At 44.8% G+C, this 17,513-nt stretch overlaps 1 protein-coding gene across 2 annotated transcripts in view; it reads right to left on the reverse strand.

The window, feature by feature from the left end:
- LOC124605389 overlaps positions 1 to 17,513 on the reverse strand; it is a 155,686-nt gene that overhangs the window by 23,164 nt on the left and 115,009 nt on the right. The window contains exon 5 of one of the 2 annotated variants that reach the window (XM_047137031.1): positions 16,975 to 17,183. The exons of the other annotated variant lie outside the window; for it this stretch is intronic. Coding sequence (XP_046992987.1) covers positions 16,975 to 17,183 — 209 coding nt within the window. The remainder of the gene's footprint in view (positions 1 to 16,974; positions 17,184 to 17,513) is intronic. 2 annotated transcript variants of the gene reach the window in all.

The following is a 17,513-nucleotide window of genomic DNA, read 5'->3' on the forward strand; positions in this document are numbered from 1 at the left end:
TCGGTGGCACTTGTGGTAAGCTGCTTTACTTTAGGAATCTAAGAAACTCCCGAACATGTATCTATGTAAGAAATGGAACTTCTTTCATGCCAATGATGGATTTCTTCTCTAGGGATCTAGTGACCATTACAATGCAGCAAACTGATGAAGTTATCATGAGGGACATTGTTTTGGCCCCAGCATACCTTCCTTACAAAGACAGTTCTGCTCCTCCCTCGGAGGTGAGGAGACTGTTAGAAGCTTACCATCGGCAAGGTGACCAACTGTTGGTGGGATTTGACGCCAAAGCCCACAACCTAGTGTGGAGAACAAGGACGCCAATAGTAGAGGTAAGTACCTTCTTGAACTTCCTTTAGCTAACAACCTGGAGGTCCTCAATAAGGGCAATGAACCTACATTCAGGGAAAACAGTAGGGAAGAAGTAATGGACATAGCTTTTGATTCCATAATGAAAGGCAGCTATGTCAAACATTGGTATGTGGGGTTAGAGCCATCCTCATCAGTCACATGTACATTAAATTCAAGGTTGAAATTGGATTCAGACAGACCAAGACCTATAGGAATCCTAGGAAAACAGACTGGGAGACATATAGGAGGGACCTTGACTTAAGCTTAACAGGAATTAAAACCTTGATAAGAAATCCAGTAGTGTTTGAGGAAGTAGCAGAGGCTGTTATCTCTGCCACAGTGACCTCATATCAGAACAACTGCACAAGCACCAAGACATGCGCAAATAGGAATTTGCCTTGGTGGAGTAATAACTTGGAAACGCAAATAAAACAGGTACGAAGACTGTTTAACCGTGCAAGATGTAAAGGGGAATGGGAAAAATATCATGAGGCCCTTGTCAACTACAACATGTCAATTAGATCAGGAAATGAAGCATCCTGGAAGGCATTCTGTGAGGAAGTGGAAAGCACAGCTACTCAAGCTACACTTCACAGAATCCTCACTAGAGTACCAACCAATCCAGGAGGTACATTGAGGAAGGAGGATGGGGAATATACAAAGACAGCACATGAGATGCTGGAACTGCTCCTCAAAACCCACTTTCCTCAATATGCTCTGTTGGACAACACAGATCAGAATGTGATCCCTGAGATAAAATGTTTCTCAAGCACTCGAAGAGAGGACTGGGAATTGGCCAAGAAGTGTGTGGACTTCAATAAACTCCAGTGGGCGGTGGGAACATTCCAACCGTTGAAGTCACCTGGCCTATATATAATCTTTCCAGCTCTCTTGTAACAGGCAAGACAGAGTCTCACAAATGTCCCATGCTGGTTATTCAGGCTTAGCCTAGCAGTAGGAATCATTACCAATGCTTGGAGGGAAGTGAAGGCTGTCTTCATTCAAAAACTATGGAGAATTGATCATACCAAGGCCAAGGATCTAGGACCAAGCAGTCTGTCCTCCTTCATTCTCAAAACATAGGAAAAACTGGTTAATGTAACCGTTGGGGAGAGGAGGCTAGTTAAGGTCCCTCTAATTTCAAACCAACAGCCATATCAACCAGGTAAATCATGTGCGGCATCTCTCCATCAGCTCGTTGGGAGTTGGAATAGCCCTCTGCATCTTCCTGGATATCGAAGTGCCCTTCAGTAACACGACCTTCGATTCCATGATAAGGGCAGCAGAGGTGCATGACCTAGGGACCACTGTATGTAGGTGGACCAGGGCCATGCTTAGCGAAGGAAGATAGAGGATACCACGATGAATGGAATGATGGTAATTAGCACCACTAGAGTCGGCCAACAAGGAGTAATTCTGTCCCCTTTACTGTGGAATCTAGTGGTGAACGAACTCATTGAGGAACTAGATTTCAGACAATGCTTTTGCCAAGGATATGCAGATGACCTTGTCATGGTAATACTTGGCAGATTTGCTGACACAGTTAGAAATATGGCACAAGGAGAATTGGACATTGTGCAAAACTCGTGCATTATTCAGGATCTAAGGCTTAATCCTAAGAAGACTGTTGTGGTGTCATTCACAAAGACACATATCCAACACTCAAGATGGAATCTGAAGCTCTTCAATGAAACTCTGCCTGTGAAGGGGATAGTGAAATATCTGGGGGTAACTTTAAATGAGAAACTAAAATGGACCTCTCACATTACGATCATCTGCTCCAAGGCGAAAAGTACTCTAGTGAGTACCAGAAGCGCTAGTGGTAAAAACTGTGGCTTAAGCCCCAGATATATGCACTGGATATACACCCACAGTGGTTACCCATAGGGATTCCTACAGGGCCATAGTGTGGAGGAAGAAGGTAGAACAGTGGGTTGCAGCTAAGGAGCTTGCTAAGGTGGAGAGAGTGGCCAGCTTAGCCATAATAGGCGGAATTAATAGCACACCAACCGCTGGGATGGAAGCCATGCTGGACATGTATCGACTACACCTTTGGGTCAAGATGGAGGCAGCAGCTGGGGCATACAGACTAAAAACTGGTAAAAACTGGCTCTCATCGGGATATTCATAATCACATACTAAGATAGTGAGTGAGGGAAATATACGAATGGCTGGGGAAATCCGAGCCGACTCTGTAGTAACTCCCAACTGCTTCAGCAAGCCTTACAATATAATAATTGGAAGCAAGGAGCAGTGGGAAAAACAGTTAAACACAGTAAAGGGGACATTGTTTGGTTCACTGAAGGGTCGAAATCAGACCAAGGCGTTGGGGCAGAGATGTATGGGGTTCAGCCAAGGCTGAAGGGCGTCTTTTCTCTAGGAAAACTGGCCTCGGTATTCCAAGCTGAAATTACTACAATCAGGGCATGTGTGGAGGAGAATATGCGTAGGTGCTACAACGACTGTAAAATCTACGTCTATTCAGATAGTCAGGCAGCCCTGAAACACTGGCAGCTCCTGCAAGGAGACCTAAGATTGTTGCAGAATGCCACAGGCCTCTGGTGGAGCTAGGGGGAAGCTATAGGGTAAACCTAGTGTGGGTCCCTGGCCACTCAGGGATCTGTGGCAATGAACTCGACGACAGATTGGCCAGGATGGATGCAACGACTCCATTTATCTGGCCGGATCCTGTCCTGACGATCACCAAGGCTGTGATCAAACTAGAACTACGGAACTGGCCTAGGAAACCGCATGTAGAATTCTGGACCGAGGTCCATAAACAAAAACACTGTAAGATATTGATACCCAAGCCACGATTTAGAAGAAGCTGTGTTCAATCCTGGGACTGAACAGGAAAGAGATCAAACTCATGACTGGACTGATGACCAGCCACGGGAATTTCAAAAAAACACCTAAACACAATGGGTGTAACAGAAGAAAGCCGTTAATGTAGGATATGTGATGAGGGTGAAGAAACTGCATCACACCTAATCTTCAAATGCGTGGCATTGGAGAGCAAAAGACACAGAATCTTCGTGAAAACTAGACGTGTGGAAGTTGTGTCTAACAAAAATCTGGTAATGGGACTACTTGCACTATTTAAGGGCATTGGTTGACTTTACTAGATATACAGTGAACGATACCGCACAATGAACTCGGTCTCAGTGCGGGCAATGGCGCATTAGACGTAAGCTGTTTTAGCTTCCCTGTCAAAACCAAATCAAATCGGATCTGACCACTAATGAGTAATATCATCATTCTTATGAAAGACATTATTACTATTATCAGTAAGTCATCGCATTCATCAGTAACATCATTACCCAGATCAATGACATAACTTGACAAAAACCATTCCTCTTCTGCCCCACATCCAGCCAATCGAAATCCAAGACAGCAGGTTTACCCCCCTGCTGCTAGCGGTAAATTTTATAAAATTCAAGATAGCGGAACTAACCAGTTTTTTGTAGCCCCTACCCTGTATTGCAATCACAGCCTAGTATTTTAGCTGTCATTAAAATCAGCCCGAGTGAGCTGAATTATTTGTCCAAAAATTTATTTTGCAGTATTTCCACATCTAAAAATACTTCAGCAAAACAGACATACATACACAACCTCACAAAATTATTTAATCCTATTTGACTTACATAAATTTATATGAAAAATCGTGGTCTACTATGTTTACATACCTGACTCAAAAATTTTTTATGGGCTGTCTATCCCAGTGGTCGGTCAAATGCGGCCTACTGGCCGCATGCGGCTCAAATGATGCATTCGTGCGGCCCGTGGTTCTCGCAGTGGTTTATCGTAGCAAGGGAGATGTAAGAACATTTACGCTCGGGGCACGTTTACGTAGAGTACTTTTTTCGGGAAACATCTCGCAACAGCGCCACCGATGACGAAACATTAGCACTGCCATCTACTGAGGGCTCTCACAGACTCCATGGCATTAATTCATTTTAGGTACTGGATCGAAGAACGTACACCGTCTGGTCATATTAAGGTGACACCTGTCAACGGCGTTAACAACCACATTTTGCAGAATGGACTACTGTGAGACGTGCAGGAACGTAACAGCAGGAATGTCGAGCGATGCCTGTTCTACTGCGCTATGAGTCTGGTGGGCAGGGGAGTACGGAAACCTATTCCTGGCGCTCTTTGAACTATGGACGTACACTGCAAGCTGTGCAACACATTGAATCGTCCTGCTGCTAGATGTCATCGTATCGCGAAAAACCAAACTGCATCTGGTGGTGGACATGGTTCTCAAGGATAGATGCGTAGTTGTATTGATCCACTGTACATTCCAAAATGACGAGATCACCAAGTGAATGACGCGGAAATATTCAATAGACTGTGACGCTCTCTCCTACGGGCTGGACCATTCAGACGACTGTGTTGCAGTGTGTTCGCTTTCAGACGTTTCACACCGTGCAATCCAAAGGCCATCTGTCTGATGGAGGATAAAACGTGATTCATCTGGAAAGGCTGGCTGTTGTGGCCGAGCGGTTCTAGGCGTTTCAGTCCGGAACCACGCTGCTGCTACGGTCGCAGGTTCGAATCCTGCCTCGGGCATGGATGTGTGTGATGTCCTTAGGGTAGTTAGGTTTAAGTAGTTCTAAGTCTAGGGGACTGATGACCTCAGCTGTTAAGTCCCATAGTGCTCAGAGCCATCTGGAAAGGTCGCCTCCAGCTACTCAGTGGACGAGAAGCTGCGGTATTAGCATGCTAATTCCCAGCTTCTTTGCCGATGAGAAGCAGCCAGAATGCGTGTATCATCCAGGCATCTGCAGCGTTGGACAATTACAACAACGTTCTTCAAACATAGTTATGGGGTATGTTAATGGTTTATGTTGTTCTGTTGGTGCATGTTTGCACACTATTTTACGTTGCTATCGTAAATGATACCACAGTAAAGGAAACTCTAGGGCAACAGCAGTTCGAAATGCTATCTAAAAAAAATTAAGATACTGGAGAATAAAGGGTAGAAAATGCTGAAAATTCTATTGGAACCCAATGAATCACAAGCAGAAAGAATTTTACGAGAACGTGGACTGAAAAGGATAAGAAATTGCTAAAATCAAGAACTAGGGAAAATATTGGTAGGCGTACTTCTGATGTGATCATTAGCGATCTGCCGGAGGGAAGGTTTCTACATGGTAACTCTCCGTGGCCTCATGTCTCCTGTCAGCCTTTTGTCCACGTTATGTCCACTTTCTTTTATGTCGTCTATCATTTTGCATCTCCCCCATCCGCTCAATCTCTATCAAAAACTAATCATTCCGAGGCGTCTCTTAGCAATTACTCCAGTCTCAACGAAAGTCCTATCCAGTTTGTCTCCTTTTCGTTTGAAACCTGCAGCATTCTGATGAATAGGATGGAAATTACTTTGTGTTTACTGTTTGAAGCAATGCAACCAATTACAAGGAAATCAAGAACTGGTCCAGGACTTTAGATGTAAAAGAAACCTCACGGTGATTTTGCCACGGGATAATTTTTTATGTGTATAAATTCCAGTCACGCACTGATGTTGAATAGGACTTTAATTAAGATTCGGCTATAATAAGCTAACATGTGGAAGTTCGCCAAAGAAATTACTGTCATTAAAATTGTTGCGTTTTACTAATGTACTTGGTGTAAGAGTGTAATTTTGTTTACTGCAACAAAATATATTTTGAAAAGATTTGTAGTGTGCTTTGTTTACTCATTATTGGGTCTTATGATTCATGTAAACTTGAACTTCCGAAAAGACATCCTTGAAAATTTGGTCCAGTCCCCCTTACGCATGTAGCAACGAACAGCTAGATTCAAAATCTTCATCTTACGTTAAGAGCTTCTTAAGAACGTAATTTCCCTGCTCAGTGACGAAAAACAGTTCTTACATAGAGAATGATATTTTAAGACGTGCTTAATTGCAATACACGTTGGTGAATTTGGCCGTGAACTAATAAAAGCTTTCCAGCTACCTCAGGGGCAGAGGGTGAGTAGCGAGGTCATTGCTAGGTTCCACTATGCGAGTAAAGAAAATGTTTTCATTTGTCTTCCAGTGCTGAGAACTCACGGACATATGTGTCTCGTACCGATCAGCTACTGTGGTGTACAATGCAAACAGGGGTAACACGGATTTGTATTTGCGCATTATACAGACAGTCATCATCAGCAGTGGCACATATTCGTAGTAACCAATATAATATTAAACTAAAGCTACTGTAATATAACACAATGAGCAGAAGAAATATTTATCAAATATATGTGACGGTGTTTCATGTTGCATAATACACTGACGGAAAAAATTGCAACACCATAAAACAATTAAAGCATAGTATTGACATTTTGGGTATACATTTGTCTAAGTAACATACGAGGGCTATCCACAAAGTACATTACGTTTTGGAATTGAAAATAAATAAAGTATTGGAATTTTTTTTAGTATATACCTTTTTTTATTATATACCTTTTTTTATTATATACCTTCAACCACATAATGACTGTCTTTTGGGACAGAAGAGGTGTGATTTTTGTGGATTTCCTGGAAAGAGGCACTACAATAAACTCTCAAAGGTATTGCCAAACTCTGCACAACCTCAGAAGAGCAATACAAAACAAGCGCAGGGGAAAGTTGGGCTCAAAGATCTTGGTGATTCACGACAACGCCCGGGCCCACACGGCAAATGCCACTCGTGAAGTTCTCGAATCTTTGAAGTGGGAGTTGTTTCCTCATCCGCCGCACAGTCCCGACCAGCACCGAGCGACTTCCACTTATTCCCAGCAATGAAGAAGTGGTTGGCTATGCAGCACTTTGATGACGACGCACAGCTTCAAGAAGAGGTAACCACGTGGTTGAAGGCGCAGGCGGCCGAATTGTACGACGAAGGAATTTCCAAGCTCGTCCATCGCTACGATAAGTGCCTTAATTTAAATGGCAACTATGTAGAAAAGTTGTATTCAAGTGTGGCTTTCATCTGTATATAATTAAAAAAAAATCCAATACTTTATTTATTTTTAATTCCAAAACGTAATGTACTTTGTGGATAGCCCTCGTATTATCGAAGTGATTAATATTGAATATCACCGGTTAATGTAAGCGTGGGTTTAGCCATTGCAAATGTGAAATTCTGGTATATTAATAACAAGTGTAACCGCCAGGCGCCGGCCGAAGTGGCCGTGCGTTTAAAGGCGCTGCACTCTGGAACCGCAAGACCGCTACGGTCGTAGGTTCGAATCCTGCCTCGGGCATGGGTGTTTGTGATGTCTTTAGGTTAGTTAGGTTTAACTAGTTCTAAGTTCTAGGGGACTAATGACCTCAGCAGTTGAGTCCCGTAGTTCTCAGAGCCATTTGAACCATTTTTTTAACCGCCAGGCGGTCAAATGCAAACATGCAGACGTGCATACATTATGCTGTATAGTTGCCGCATGCCAGTTTGTGCGATGTAGTTCCATGCCTGTTCACTTGGTTGGTCAATACAGGGGCAGTTAATAGTGGTGGCAGATGACGCTGAAGTTGTCATCCGACGATGTCCAATGTGTGCTCGATTGGACTCAGATCAGGTGATCGTGCGGGCCAAGGCAATAAATCGGCAGTGTGGAGCATGTTAGGTTACAACAGCGGTATGTGGGCGAGCGTTAACCTGTCGGACCGCTTGTGATAGCCACGAGAGTGCTCCTTCTCTCATACGACATAGCAGCCCAGACCAAAAGTCCAGGTGTAAGTCCAGTATGTCTAACACATAGACAGGATAGTTGCAGGCACACAACTGGTCTCCCTCTAACCAATGCAAGGCCATCAGTGGGACTATGGCTGAACCAGATTTCATCAGAAAACGCTGCAGACTTACAGCCTGCTCTCCAATGAGCTCTCACTTAACACCACTGCTGTCGCAAATGACGGCGGTTTAGGGTCAGTGGGTTGCACGCTACAGGGTGTCTGGCTGGAAGCTGTCTTTGAAGCAACTGATTTGTAACTGTTAGGCCTGTCATTGGGGTACCAACTGCTGCTCAAATTGCTGCTGCAGATGCAATACAATGCACCAGAGCCGTAAGCAGAAGACGATGGTACTCCCTCTCGGAATATCTGACTGTCTGGAAAATAGAAAATGAGCCCCTCCCTTCATCAAAGGCCTCCACAATTGGTGTATCATGTTCCTCAGCACTGTTAATGTGGGTATCATATGTCATATCTTGAAGTATCTCGAGAGGAAGTAGTCAAAGCAAGTGTGGTCTGACGAATTCGCTGGCCAATGTAATGGAGGTGTGCGGCCAGCATCACGGTCCAGAGTCGTAATTTCTAACCCCTTCATTGATTTTGATCGTTGTCGGTTTTTACTTCTACACCTTGGTTTCTGTTGTACTACGCGTGAACATTATTTGTCGCCCTATTCATGTCCTTCCTGTGTTTTATGTCGTCACTACTGTACTAGGAAAGTGTTTCGACCATGAAATGCTACGTGATTTTCCATCGCCTAGGTGTACTCTGTTTCTCCCGAAAGTTGTACGTAAACGGTGAGGCAATGTCATGGAGAACAACCTTTGTTGCAGACAAAATATTGACTCATGCTTCCTGGCGACATTATGCATCTATTTGACTGGTTAGGCCCCATTAAAGTGAGAGAGCTTAGGCACTCCGTTGTACGTGAGTGCCTTGTGTGTTGTCTATAAGCCGGCCGCTGTGACCGAGCGGTTCTCGGCGCTTCAGTCCGGAACCACGCTACTGCTACGGTCGCACGTTCGGATCCTGGGCATGGATGTGTCTGGTGTCTTTAGTTACTTAGGTTTAAGTAGTTCTAAGTCTGGGGGACTGATGACCTCAGATGTTAAGTCCCACAGTGCTCAGAGCCATTTGCACCGTTTGTAGTCTATAATCTAGTCATCTGCTATGTATGAAAGGGGAAGGCTTAATTAAAGATACTGATTTACATTTAAAATATCTGTCTCCACTTAGTCCGCAGCTCGTGGTCGTGCGGTAGCGTTCTCGCTTCCCGCGCCCGGGTTCCCGGGTTCGATTCCCGGCGGGGTCAGGCATTTTCTCTGCCTCGTGATGACTGGGTGTTGTGTGGTGTCCTTAGGTTAGTTAGGTTTAAGTAGTTCTAAGTTCTAGGGGATTGATGACCATAGATGTTAAGTCCCATAGTGCTCAGAGCCATTTGAACCATTTTTCGTCTCCACTTATAGACATACATTCTTAAGATCTTCTTGTTGAAAATGGTTCTATGAATTTCCTAGTGTAGGTAGCGTGCAGCACTCCTGATTAGCAGGCCCACAAGTCGCAAACCTGGCGTTCAGCGGAAATACTTCCACCAGGCCGTTGAGCCACTCGGAAATATTACACTCAATGGGCTGTGTATTAACAATATTTCCTCGTAAAACCCTATAATTCGATTTACCAAGTATTACGTTTGATGATAGTGATCTGTGTTGCGTTTCACGGTCGAACATGTAATTTGTAATGTAGATACAAACGCTGATAAACAAGAATTTTTGAAGCCAAGATTGCTTGTTGAAATACTTTTATTCCCTGATGATCGGTTTTCACAGGGTCTAGCTGTCATCTTCGGTTCATCTGGAAATAATATTCCTGTGCATGAATCACACAACCGTCATGAGAGCAGGTCTATTTATTAAAAAGAGGCGCCATCTTAGCTTATCAAGTACATAAAGCAGAGCTTCTGTTTTACGCACTGATGAGCCGGAACATTATGCCCACCTATCGCCGGTATGTCCACCCTCGGCACGGATAACCGAGGCGACGCGTAGTGGAATGGAAGCAATGACGCCTAGGTAGGGCGCCGCAGGGAGCTGCCACGACATCTGCACACATTTTTTTTTGGTCATCAGTCTTCTGACTGGTTTGATGTGGCCCGCCACGAATTCCTCTCCTGTGCTAACCTTTTCATCTCAAAGTAGCACTTACTGCCTACGTCCTCAGTTATTTCCTGGATGTATTTCGATCTCTGTTTTCCTCTACAGCTTTTTCCATCTACCAAAAAAAAAAAAAAAGAAAAATGGTTCAAATGGCTCTGAGCACTTTGGGACTTAACATCTGAGGTCCTCATTCCCCTTGAACTTAGAACTACTTAAACCAAACTTACCTAAGAACATCACATACATCCATCCCCGAGGCAGGATTCAAACCTGCAACGTAGCAGCAGCACGGTTCCGGGCTGAAGCGCCTAGAACCGCTCGGCCACCGGGGCCGGCGCCGAGTCTCCGGGCCATCACAATCTGCCCTTGGTGAAACACTGACATATCGCGCACCTTCCCCATTATACACACGGACAGCATGCTCACTGATCCTACATGCACCTTGTGTGTGTCTGACCAACAGTCATTCCTAGCCTAGTGATGCTGGTATCGTCTGGACGTGCTTATACCGACAGTAGGTCGGTAGTCTTAATGTTTTGGCTGATGAGTGTAGATGGAGTGTGCTCTTCTCATTATGGTTGCCCGAATCATGCTCAGTAATGTTATTTCCAGAACATCCGAAGATGACAACAAGATTCTGTCAAAACATGTCATTGAGGAAATAAAAATATTTCAACACGCAATCATGGCTGCAAAAATTCTTATTTGTCTAGTCATATTACATCGCACCCAGCAATATGTGCAACTTACAGTGTAGATGGAAACAGTCTGTATAAAAATGCCGTGGTGCTGGATCCTTTATATTATTCCTTCTGATTACGTTTCTTGTTTATTACAGTTAGGCAGAAGAATTTTTATAGGAACTGGCAGGTACTGGTGGTGTGACACCAGTCCAGATACGAAACACTCCCGTTAGACAATGCTTCTGCTTTATTTAGCTACTAGCCTTCTGCCATCAGCTTCAACCAAATACATGTTCGACACACACATAGACCCCTCTTCTTCCCCCTCTCTTTTCCCACCACTTCATCCCTCTATCTGCCCATTCCAGCCACCTCTCTATCTGTCTATTTTCTCCTCCCCACTTTTTGTCTCCTCATCTTCTTCTCCCCCTCTCTTTGCCCGTTTCCTCCACCCTCTCTCTCTCTGATCATAAATTCCTCCCCCATCTCTCTGATATCATCCTGCCTCCTCTTGTTCCCTCTTTGCCTCCCATTCTTCCTTTCATCCTTTCCACCACTACACTTTTCACTTGTATCTCTGTCTCCTCCCCTCTATCAATTTCCTCATTTCCCTTATTATGTCCATTTGCTCATCTATCCACCTCAACCTGTCTCCAGCTATGTTCACTGGAACATATGGCCCCTGCAATACAGTTCAGTAAAGCAGGCTGATACTGTTCCCACAATCCACCTGCCATACTGAGCAGACTACACATCAGGCGACTGAAAGCCATTTATTTGCCCCTGACAAACAGACTGCCCAGCAAAGGAGGTTGATTTGAGAGGCCGATACTGGTCCTACACAACATGCTCTCATCCATGACAGCCTATACACCAGCAACCATAAAGACACGTTTTTTTCTCATATCTCTAGTCCTATTTAAACTAGGCCTGCTGTGGCTGTGGCAAATTTGGTTGAAATCTGTCCAAGTGTTTGGGAGGAGAGCCAAGACGGATACTACTCCCACGACATGCTTTCAAGCTGGACAGGGGCTTGAAGACCATTTATTTGCCCCCGATATACATCATTGTACAGGTGCTGGATATCAGTTTGTGAGATGGAGTTCCATGCATGTTGCACTTGGTTTTCGATGTTGTTGTTGTTGTGGTCTTCAGTCCTGAGACTGGTTTGATGCAGCTCTCCACGCTACTCTATCCTGTGCAAGCATCTTCATCTCCCTGTACCTACTGCAGCCTACATCCTTCTGAATCTGCTTAGTGTATTCATCTCTTGGTCTCCCTCTACGATTTTTACCCTCCACGCTGCCCTCCAATACTAAATTGGTGATCCCTCGATGTCTTGGAACTTCTCCTACCAACCGATCCCTTCTTCTAGTCAAGTTGTGCCACAAGCTCCTCTTCTCCCCAATTCTATTCAATACCTCATCATTAGTTATGTGATCTACCCATCTAATCTTCAGCATTCTTCTGTAGCACCACATTTCGAAAGCTTCAATTCTCTTCTTGTCTAAACTTTTTATCGACCACGTTTCACTTCCATACATGGCTACACTCCATAGAAATACTTTCAGAAACGGCTTCCTGACATTTATATCTGTACTCGATGTTAACAAAGTTTTCTCCTTCAGAAACGCTTTCCTTGCCATTGCCAGTCTACATTTTATATCCTCTCTACTTCGACCATCATCAGTTACTTTGCTCCCCAAATAGCAAAACTCCTTTACTACTTTAAGTGTCTCATTTCCTAATCTAATTCCCTCAACATCACCCGACCTAATTCGACTACATTCCATTATCCTCGTTTTGCTTCTGTTGATGTTCATCTTATATCCTCCTTTCAAGACACTGTCCATTCCGTTCATCTGCTCTCCCAAGTCCGTTGCTGTCTCTGACAGAATTACAATGTCATCGGCGAACCTCAAAGTTTTTATTTCTTCTCCATGGATTTTAATACGTACTCCGAACTTTTCTTTTGTTTCCTTTATAGCTTGCTCAATATACCGATTGAATAACATCGGGGAGAGGCTACAACCCTGTCTCACGCCCTTCCCAACCACTGCTTCCCTTTCATGTCCCTCAACTCCTATAACTGCTATCTGGTTTCTGTACAGATTGTAAATAGCCTTTCGCTCCCTGTATTTTACACCTGCCACCTTCAGAATTTTAAAGAGAGTATTCCAATCAACATAGTCAAAAGCTTTCTCTAAGTCTACAAATGCTAGAAACGTAGGTTTGCCTTTCCTTAATCTTTCTTCTAAGATAAGTCGTAGGGTCAGTATTGCCTCACGTGTTCCTACATTTCTGCGGAATCCAAACTGATCTTCCCCGAGGTCGGCTTCTACCAGTTTTTCCATTCATCTGTAAAGAATTCGCGTTATTATTTTGCAGCTGTGACTTATTAAACTGATAGTTCGGTGATTTTCACATCTGTCAACACCTGATTTCTTTGGGATTGGAATTATTATATTCTTCTTGAAGTCTGAGGGTATTTCGCCTGTCTCATACATCTTGCTCACCAGATGGTAGTTTTTGTCAGGACTGGCTCTCTCAAGGCTGTCACTAGTTCTAATGGAATATTGTCTGCTCAGGGGCCTTGTTTCGAGTCAGGTCTTGTTGTTCGATACATGGACGGTTAATGCTGTTCGTGGAGGATGATGTTGTTGTCCGATAAACTCATAAATGTTCTCGAATGGAGACAGATCTGGTGAACGAGCAGGCAAAGGATGCCTGTCGACACCCTGTAGAGTACAGCGGTTTGTGGGCGAGAGTTTGGGAAACACCCCTAGGAATGCTGTTCATGACTGGCAGCACAACAGATCGAATCACCAGGCTGACCTTCAAATTTACAGCCAGGGTAACAACGAGAGTGCTCCTGTTGTCATAAGAAATCGCATACCAGTCCATAACTCCAGGTGTAGGTCCAATGTGTCTAGCATGCAGACAAGTAGGGTGCTGGCACTCAATTGGTCTCCTTCTAACCAACACACGGCCAACACTGGCACCGAGGAAGATCCACCTTTCAACGTAAAAACACGGCAGACCTCAGTCCTGCCCTCCAATGACTCCACCAAGTTGCAAAACGACGATAGTTTGGGGCCAGTGTGTTGCATGATACAGGGCGTCTGGCTTGGGGCTGTCCTTGATGTAACCGATTTGTAACAGCTCGTTTTAACACTGCCGTGCTAACTGCTGCTCAGATTATTGATGCAGATACAATACGATGCTCTGGAGCCATACGCTGAACACGATGGTCTTCCGCCTCGGTAGTGCCACGTGGCCATTGGAGCCCGTTCCTCTTACAACCGTACATCGCTGTGGCCACCGCTGCCAGAAATCATGAGTTGTGGCTACAATCCTGTCATGCCTTTCTGTAATATCTCAGAAAGAATATTCAGCTTCACATAATCCTGTTACACGACCACGTTCGAACCTAGTGATGTGTTGATAATTGCGTCTTTGCCACTTTAAAGCCGGCCGTTGTGGCCGAGCGGTTGTAGGAGCTTCAGTCTGGAGCTGCGCGCCCGCTACGGTCGCAAGTTCGAATCCTATCTCGGGCATGGAAGGTTAGTTAGGTTTAAGTAGTTCTAAGTTCTGGGGGACTGATGACCTCAGATGTTAAGTCCCATAGTGCTCAGAGCCATTTTGATTTGTCGCTTTAAAGGCTTTGTTAACTAACTTGGAGTGACCGCGTCTAAACCTCAAAGGTAACTAACGCTCACGACAGTTACACGGTGAACTTAGAGGAAAAATGATTTTCATCCTCATAGTGGCGTGAGCCTAAACTGACATCATCTTTCAGATGTAGAAATACGCCTACCAGCTTTCATTTACATCACAGAAATTCCTTCTTGGAGTTGCGAGTTTTTCCGTCAGTGTTTATATTTCACATCAATTATGCCTTGTTATCCTTTCTTGTTCAACTCGAAAGATCTTGCTGTTACACGCCCTGGTTCGTTCATCAAATTGGTCGGCCAGAATCTGAATGCATTTTACTTGATGTGGACCCAGAGAGACAGAAATTAGATTCCTTTTGCTTGCTAGGTGTCCTGGGATTGTACGGGTTGGTCCATTGATCGAGACCAGGCCAAATATCTCACGAAATAAGCGTCAAACGAAAAAACTGCAAAGAACGAATCTTGTCTAGCTTGAAGGGGGAAACCACATGGCGCTATAGTTGGCCCGTTAAATGGCGCTGCCATAGGTCAAACGGATATCAACTGCGTTTTTTTAAATAGGAACCCCCATTTTTATTACATATTGGTGTAGTACGTAAGTAAATACGAATGTTTTAGTTGCACCACTTTTTTGGCTTGGTGATAGATGGCGCTGTAATAGTCACAAACATCTGGCTCACAGTTTTAGACGAACAGTTGGCAACAGGTAGGTTTTTAAAATTAAAATACAGAAGATAGGTACGTTTGAACATTTTATTTCGGTTGTTCCAATGTGATATATGTACCTTTGTGAACTTATCATTTCTGAGAACGGATGCTATTACAGCGTGATTACCTATAAATACGACATTAATGCAATAAATGCTCAAAACGATGCCCGTCAACCTGAATGCATTTGGCAATACGTGTGACGACATTCCTCTCACGAGCGAGTAGTTCGTATTCCGTAATGATCGCACATTCATTGATAATGCACGGACGCATGTTGTCAGGCGTTGCCTGTGGATCACGAAAGCAAATATCCTTCAACTTTTCCCACAGAAAAAAATCCGGGGACGTCACATCCGGTGAACGTGCGGGCCACGGTATGGTGCTTCGACGACCAATCCACCTGTCTTGAAACGTGCTATTCAATACCGCTTCAACCGCACGCGAGCTATGTGCTGGACATCCATCATGTTGGAAGTACATTGCCATTCTGTCATGCAGTGAAACATCTTGTAGTAACATCAGTAGAACATTACGTAGGAAATCAGCATACATTGCACCATTTAGATTGCCATCAATAAAATGGGCGTCAATTATCCTTCCTCCCATAATACCGCACCACACATTAACCCACCAAGGTCGCTAATGTTTCACTTGTCGCAGCCATCGTGGATTTTCCGTTGCCCAATAGTGCAAATTACGCCGGTTTACGTTACCGCTGTTAGTGAATGACGCTTCGTCGCTAAACAGAACGCGTGCAAAAAATCTGTCATCGTCCCGTAATTTCTCTTGTGCCCAGTGGCAGAACTGTACACGACGTTCAAAGTCGTCGCCACTCAATTCCTGGTGCATAGAATTATGGTGCGGGTGCAATCGATGTTGATGTAGCTTTCTCAACACCGACGTTTTTGAGATTCCCGATTCTCGCGCAGTTTGTCTGCTACTGATGTGCGGATTAGCCACGACCGCAGCTAAAACAGCTACTTGGGCATCATCAATAGTGTTGCAGGTTGTGGTTGGCGTTTCACATGTGGCTGAACACTTCCTGTTTCCTTAAATAACGTAACCATCCGGCGAACGGTCCGGACACTTCTATGTTGTCGTCCAGGATACCGAGCAGCATACATAGCACACGCCCGTTGGGCATTTTGATCACAATAGCCATACATCAACACGATATCGACCTTTTCCGCAATTGGTAAACGGTGCATTTTAACATGGGTAATGTATCAGAAGCAAATAGCGTCCGCACTGGCGGAATGTTACGTGATACCACGTACTGATACGTTTGTGACGATTACAGCGCCATCTATTACAAAGCGAAAAAAGTGGTCCAGCTAAACATTCATATTTCTGTACGTACTACACGAATATGTAATGAAAATGTGGGATCTAATTAAAAAAAAAAAAAAACGCAGTTGATATAGGTTTGACCTATGGCAGCGCCATCTGGCGGGCCAACCATAGCGGCATCTGGTTTCCCCCTTCAAGCTAGACGAGTTTCATTCTTCGTAGTTTTTTCGTTTGATGCATATTTCGTGAGACATTTGGCCCGGTCACTATCAATGGACCACCCTGTATTTGCTGCTAGTCGAACTGCTAATGTACCTGGTCGGATAACATTTCTAATTGTTTCAATTAATAGTATAACTACTGGTCACTTGTCAGGACGGCTTTCGTGGTGGCTGAGAATGTGCGTTACTCACGGCTGCCAGCACCGTGAGGTCGGTGCCTTCGGCGGCGCTGTTGGCCGCGACGGCGGTGCGGGCAGCCTGCACAAGCAGCGCGGCGTGCAGCGCGCACGCGCAGCCCCAGAGCGCGGCGGCCGGCGTGCTGGGCCCCAGGCAGCGGCGGCAGCGCGACGGGCCGCGGGGGCGGTAGCCGCCGAAGCCGCGGCTCGAGTGGATGCTGGCCGCTGCCGACACGCGGGAGCAGCGTCAGGCATCAGAAAAGAACGCAGCACGTCTCCGGAACATAGAGGAAGAATAGGCAGAAACTGCGGAAGCTCAGTTACACATGATCAAGTCTCGTCTGCAAAGGTAACCTGCTGGCAGCAGGAGATGTCAGCTGCAGTCCACACCTGTCTACATGTGTCCGCGAAATTGGTTGAAAGCCCATTTACAAAACAGAAAGATTGTAATTATCCAAAGAGGATTAGGGAAGACAGCAGTTGAGATGCAATGCACGTCTACACAGAGCATTTTTCTCGGGAACCATTCGTGCCAGAGAGCTACCTTCAATGCGC

Source organism: Schistocerca americana, chromosome 3 (assembly GCF_021461395.2).
Source record: "Schistocerca americana isolate TAMUIC-IGC-003095 chromosome 3, iqSchAmer2.1, whole genome shotgun sequence".
Classification (NCBI taxonomy): domain Eukaryota; kingdom Metazoa; phylum Arthropoda; class Insecta; order Orthoptera; family Acrididae; genus Schistocerca; species Schistocerca americana.